General features: G+C 29.6%; 1 protein-coding gene across 1 annotated transcript; it reads left to right on the top strand.

The window, feature by feature from the left end:
• Window positions 1-347: 347 nt before the first annotated feature.
• Window positions 348-6,177, top strand: LOC145750796 (endothelin-converting enzyme-like 1). Its single transcript, XM_082566872.1, has 17 exons — window positions 348-1,311; window positions 1,411-1,604; window positions 1,707-1,940; window positions 2,079-2,144; window positions 2,272-2,394; window positions 2,469-2,543; window positions 3,062-3,195; window positions 3,251-3,473; window positions 3,643-3,741; window positions 3,809-3,886; window positions 3,961-4,064; window positions 4,605-4,718; window positions 4,817-4,884; window positions 4,957-5,009; window positions 5,217-5,279; window positions 5,369-5,541; window positions 6,078-6,177. The coding sequence occupies exons 1-17, from the start codon at window positions 348-350 to the stop codon at window positions 6,175-6,177; spliced, it is 2,865 nt and encodes a 954-aa protein (XP_082422998.1).
• The last annotated feature ends 30 nt before the right edge of the window (window positions 6,178-6,207 follow it).

Here is a 6,207-nt window from a genome sequence, read left to right as displayed (position 1 = left end):
TATACTTGAACAAAATAATATACAACATTTGCTTAATTGAAAACACGATAAATTTTAAAAGTCAGCCAACTTATGATTTAATTAATTTTTATTCCCCTCGGATTAGGCTATACGATCGATTTTACTTAAATCTATACGAGCTTTACGATACATAGACAGAGATGATTAACTCATACGTTGCGACTCTCTCTATTGGCAAGCTATATATTTCAGTATTTTAAGAAACGTTGTAAGTGAATAAATAATTCGTTAGAACTAAAAAAAAAACAAATTAAAAGCGAAAAACAAGATATTTTAAATCTGTATATGTTTATTTTTTTAAGATTATCAATTGTTTAACGTAAAAAATGCATCTTTCGTCTTCTGGAACCTCATCAGGTACACAAAAAGTGTTATGCCAACACATGACGACATTCTCGCCTACCAAAAAATTAAACAATTTGTCGCCAGGTATTATATCCTCAAATGGTAACACTGTGACACCATCTTTTTTTGTACCTTCCAGCAACCGAGTGGTATCTCTACGACCCGAATCAAAAGATTTACCACCGGTTATGTCAGATGAAATTGGTCAAAAATATATTAAAAAGTCAAGCGTGATAAGAATAGATGCTAGAAATTGTTCGGAATCGGATTCATGTTCAGTTATGATAAAGAGGAAACCATCGTTTAGACAAGCCCCGCTTACATCAGCAACCAATGAACCCCTAAGATCACGTGAGGCACATCGCTCACTATCGCCGGAAATTGCTCAATCCCAGCCGGTAACAGCATCCTGCTATGACACAACACTTCCGTATGCACAGAAGAATGTGCATCAGATAACGACAACTACATCTAATATTCTTGCTTTAGGCGTTCCTAGCAATAATACATCACGTAGTTCACGAGTCACTTTTGTACAAGATAGAAAATCTCCTGAAAGTAATTCTTCTAAATTTTCACCAGTCAAAACCAAACCAAATCAAGCAATTAAGTCCCCACCTGAATTTCGTGACACTGCAGAACAAGACAAATGTTTATTTTATACAAATCGTCGCTTCTTATGGTGTATCATTCTTTTTGTGATGACACTTTTATTTGTACTACTGTGTGTTTTTGTATATTATGTCATGCAAAACAATAATACGAGCAACGCCGTTCAAGTTTCACCTTCACCTTTGGACCCACAATATAACATTACCACAAAAGCGTTTCCTCGTATTACTCAAGTTCCTAAAAAAGTCAGACAAGTTTGTCTTAAACCAGGTTGTGTTAAAGCTGCAGCTTACATTCAATCTAATATGGACCCTCTTGTTAACCCATGCCAAGGTAAGTCAGGCATGATTTTGTCATATCGCAAAAGTGTTCTAATTGGACGTTATTTACTAACAAATATACTACGTCACTAATCAAAACGTCATGTTTCAGATTTTTACAGATATGCTTGTGGAGGGTGGATGAATGAAAACTATATATCCCCAATTGATAATAATTACGGGGTAGTCTCGGTGTTGACCGAAAAAAATGACCGAATTTTAAATGAACTTTTTCGTCGGAGAGCCGAATATATCGGGCGAGATTTTTTTCAAAACTATCCTATAATTTCAGAGGCGGAAAGAAAGGTTAATTTGACTTAAATTTATCACAAATTAGCAAATTTTTGGGGTAACCGCGTATATGCCCTTAAACACTATCAATTATAACAAACTTACTTTAAAATTTAGGCCTCAAATTTTTATTTATCTTGCATTGATCTTATGGAAATAGAAGCTTTGGGGCCACAACCCCTTCTTGATCTTATTAGTGCTTTAGGTGGATGGAATGTATTAAACGGAAGTTCAAAATTTAATTTAAATGAGCAATTGTATCAAAATCACGGAATTCTAAGCAACAATGTTTTGTTTTCAATCAATATCAAAATATCGCCGTTTGACAACAAAACAAACTACATTTTTATGGCAAGTTTTTTTTATTTGGAATTAGTTTTATGCAATATTTTAAATATTTTTATGTTTATTATTGATTCTAAGAGAAAAAAAATAATTGGTTTTGTAGTTAAGATTCGGTTCTCAATAACAATGCCTTCGTGTGTTTAGATCGATCAATTAGGATCTTTGACTCTACCAGATCCTTCGCTATATTGGTTTAACGTCGATCCAACGGTAATTAAATTTTATTTATTAAGTGTATTTTTAATAAAAAGTAAATTAATTTGGAAAAATATATCCTAAACTCTATAAAATAAATGAATAAAAATATAGATTTGTATGACACCATTGTGTTTTATAGCATTCCCCAGATATAGAACAAGCAATGAAGCGCACAATTAAAATCATTCTTAAACTTTTAAATGCGAACGATATTGACAACGTTGTGGACAACATTTATGATTTCGAGAAAAACCTTTCAAAGGTTTGTTTTCCATAATTTAAATTAAGTTTAACTTCATACAATTTTTTATATTACATACTTTTATTCCAAAATAGATTCATATTGCTAGCCAAAATCAACAATATCTGGAAAAATTGTCGTTGGGAGAAATGCGAAAGCTATGTCCAGAGGTAACTAAAAAAATACCAATAAATAAATTTATTTTTAATAAAATAATAAATGGATAAAAAATTAATTTTATTACAAAAAAGGTAAATTAATCAATAAAAATAAAAATAAAGAGGTCCATTTAAACAAAAGACAAATCTATATTTTAAATTTATTTCTTGTCAAAATTTTACGATTGCTTTTAAAAAATTAGTCCAGAATTAAATAAACAAAATCAATATTGGCATTCGGCAAGGGCATAATAAGATCACATTAAATTACGATTAGTTTTTATTTTTTTGGATTTTTTGGCCGTTCTTTGATACAATAAAATAGTTTTCAGAAACTCGATTAAAATTGATTGTTTGATGAATAATTAATGACTTAAAATTGATATTCTAGAAGAAAGTATATAATTTTTTTATTCAATTAAATAAAGCTGGTATTAAAATTTAAGTTTAGATATAATGGCAACTTATTAAATAATTTACTTACTAACCAAAAACAAAACATTATTAACAATAATCGAATCTTGCATTAGATTAACTGGGTTCAATTATTTCATCGAATTTCTGCGGGAATTTTAATAAACGCCAAGACAGAAGTTGTGGTAAAATTGGGAATGCAAGAATACTTAAAAAATCTTTCCAACTTAATACAGCGTACAGACGAAAAGTAAATATATATTTACAATAATTTTATTTTATTTTAAAAAACTAATTCTGTTTAGAACATTAGAGAATTACTTCATGTGGAGGGTAGCCTTTACTCGATCTTTTCAACTTAGTTCCAAATTTCGACAGGCTCGCTTTTATCTTTTATATGATATCAAAGGAATTGTTGGATCGCCGGACAGATGGCGGGACTGTCTCAGGTTTACAAAACTTCAATTTAACGAAGCAGTTCAAGTTATGTTTTCTCGTGAAAAGTTTGATTGGAAAAATAAGTTAAAGGTTGGCATGTTTAATATATTCGCAATTTAATTTGCTATCTTTGTTACAAACTCTTAATCAAATAAAATCTTTTTAAATATATATATATATATATAAGTACTACGTAGCGCCTGAACAAATGTTTTATAGTGTATAATGTTCAAGATATTAAACCATTTTATTGCAACAGATTAAGGAATTAGCTGAATCAATAAAAGTGGAGTTAAATAGAGATTTAGAAACTTTGAATTGGATGGAAACTTCTACACGAGAATCTGCACAAAAAAAGGTTTGATAATTTTATTATTCAACGTTTGAATGTGACAATAATTAAAATATTTTTAATGTGTTTTAAGCTTGCGGATTTAAAATTTAAAATTGGTTTTGACAAAAAGTACCTGGACGATCCGAAATTATTAAATCAGCTTTACAAGGTAAGTTTTCTTGAAATTAAATGTTATCGGGTATTTATACAAAGTTAGTTCATAACTTTTTTTTCTTATTTTAGTTTCCAGTTAAAAAAAGAACGTTTTTTGAAAACTATGAAAATAGTATTAAACATAAAGTGAAAACAACTGCACAACAACTACTGCGACCTGTTAACACAAAACAGTAAGATCAATATATATTTATTAAACTAGTATATGAATATAATATAACCTGCTAACTAATCGTTAAAGGAAAACTAAACTTAAAAAAAGGCTAGCTTGTATATTTTTTTGAACCGTACTGCTGTTAAAAATGCAATTAAAAATTGTTTTGCATATATAAAAAGTTTGATATAAAGTTTTAAACTTTGACCCTAAACTCTCTTTGACGGCAAACGTTACTTAAATTTGTTAATTGTGGTGGGTTTTAGCACAGTTTCAACAACAAATATTGCATTTTGGTTAAAATAATTTAGTACCTGCCAGACAGTTCACTAAAAACAAGTATTTATTGCCGGACCTAATTCCTTTATACATTTTTTCAGGAAAAAGACGTGAGAATATTATTCTTTACATTTTCAGTGAATTTTCAAATATATTAAACAACCAAAATTTTTAGTTTAGTGTCCCCTTTAAGTTATGGGTGATAGTTTATTTTATTTTAATGGCAATATTTTACTTTTGTGAAATTACAACCAATAAAAGTAAGAAGTGTTGTTTATAGACCTTTTCCTTCGTTTCAAGCTGACAACAGTGTTTATTATTCAAGAACTAGCAACGAAATTGTGCTTGGAATTGGATACCTTCAACCCCCATATTATAACCCCACTATGTCTAGGTAAATAAAAATAGACTTTCATGTTGAGATAAAAAAATGTTTGTACATAAATATCACGATTAATAAAATATGCAAATTTAAATTTTGATTATATAAAGTGCGGTAAATTATGGAGCAATTGGAAGCACCGTTGGCCACGAATTAATTCACGCATTTGAATTTCATGGTAAACTTTTTTTTTCTTGTTTTTTATTTTATCCTTTTTTTTTAAATGTAATTTAAAGTTTTTGTTTGTCAGGGGATAAATTTGACATAACATGGGGAAAAGATGTGACAAATTATCAGGCACTGGTCAGTTGCGTCGCTGAGAAATACAATCGTTTTGGGGTAAGGTAGAATTTACTTTTAATTAAATAAACTTTTTATTTCATGCCAATAATTTTATAACCACTGTTTGTCTTTTAATATTTTACTATGTCAAAATAAAAACATATGCACAGTTTTTATCAAGAATTAATATGATAAAAAACTTATGTGTATTTAATTTAAACGGTTTAGATTCGGGGTATTACAGCTTATGAAAACGTTGCCGACATGGCTGGTGTTAAACTTGCTTATCAGGTGAGGTTATGGCACTTATTTAAACTAAAACAAAAATATAATATTAAAAACAAAGAATTTGTAGAGTATAATAAAATGCGTTTGTTTAGGCATATAAAAAGCAACAAGAACAAAACATTGATGATAGTCAATCTATACTGCAGGGTATAAGCAACGACCGTGTTTTTTTTTTAAGTTTTGCACAAACATTTTGTGTTAAACAAACATCTGCTGCTTATGTTGAAAAAATAAATTATGGATTGCATGCACCAGAAAGACACAGGTAAAGTTGTGTTGTACCGACAATATTTACATTTTGGTTTGTGTTACAACCAACTAACTTACCTTCTAGCCTAAAATTCAACCGGCAGAAAAAAAAACGTTTGGCCTAAAATTTAACCGGCATAAAACACTAACATTAAAACCTACATTTGAATAACTTTCATAGAACCACTGACATTTAAACACTTTATTTAAACTATACTTAAAAAAGGTCCGCGATTATACGGCATTGCTGCGTCTAAAATAAGTAAAACGACGGAGTGTCGCGTCATAAAAAAGCGAAAAGGCAATTTAACCTTTGGATTTTTAAGTTTAAATAAAAAGGTTTAGTTGTAAGATGTTCAAATATCATGGAATCGACTAAATATGTGGTTAAGACGTCGGACATTAATTTGCCTTGCTTTCGGTGTTCATAGTTACCGGTTACCAAAGTTTTTGATAAGTGATATTTTTTTAAAAAAAGAACAAGCTTAGTATTTGTACAATACAACCATTAAAGGCTTTTCGTAATAACGTTTTTAATTAATAAAATTTCAGGGTAATAGGAAGTCTTTCTCAATTTCCAGAATTCGCGAAAGTTTTCAACTGCCCTTTGGGAAGCGAGATGAACCCAAAACAAAAGTGTAAAGTTTGGTGAAAATTAACATTGTAATTTTGTAATTATTCT

The sequence above is a fragment of the Corella eumyota genome, chromosome 4 (genome assembly GCF_963082875.1).
Source record: "Corella eumyota chromosome 4, kaCorEumy4.1, whole genome shotgun sequence".
NCBI classification, from domain to species: Eukaryota; Metazoa; Chordata; class Ascidiacea; order Phlebobranchia; family Corellidae; genus Corella; species Corella eumyota.
The sequence above is the reverse complement of the archived record's forward strand: the minus strand, read 5'-3'. Positions and strand labels throughout refer to the sequence as shown.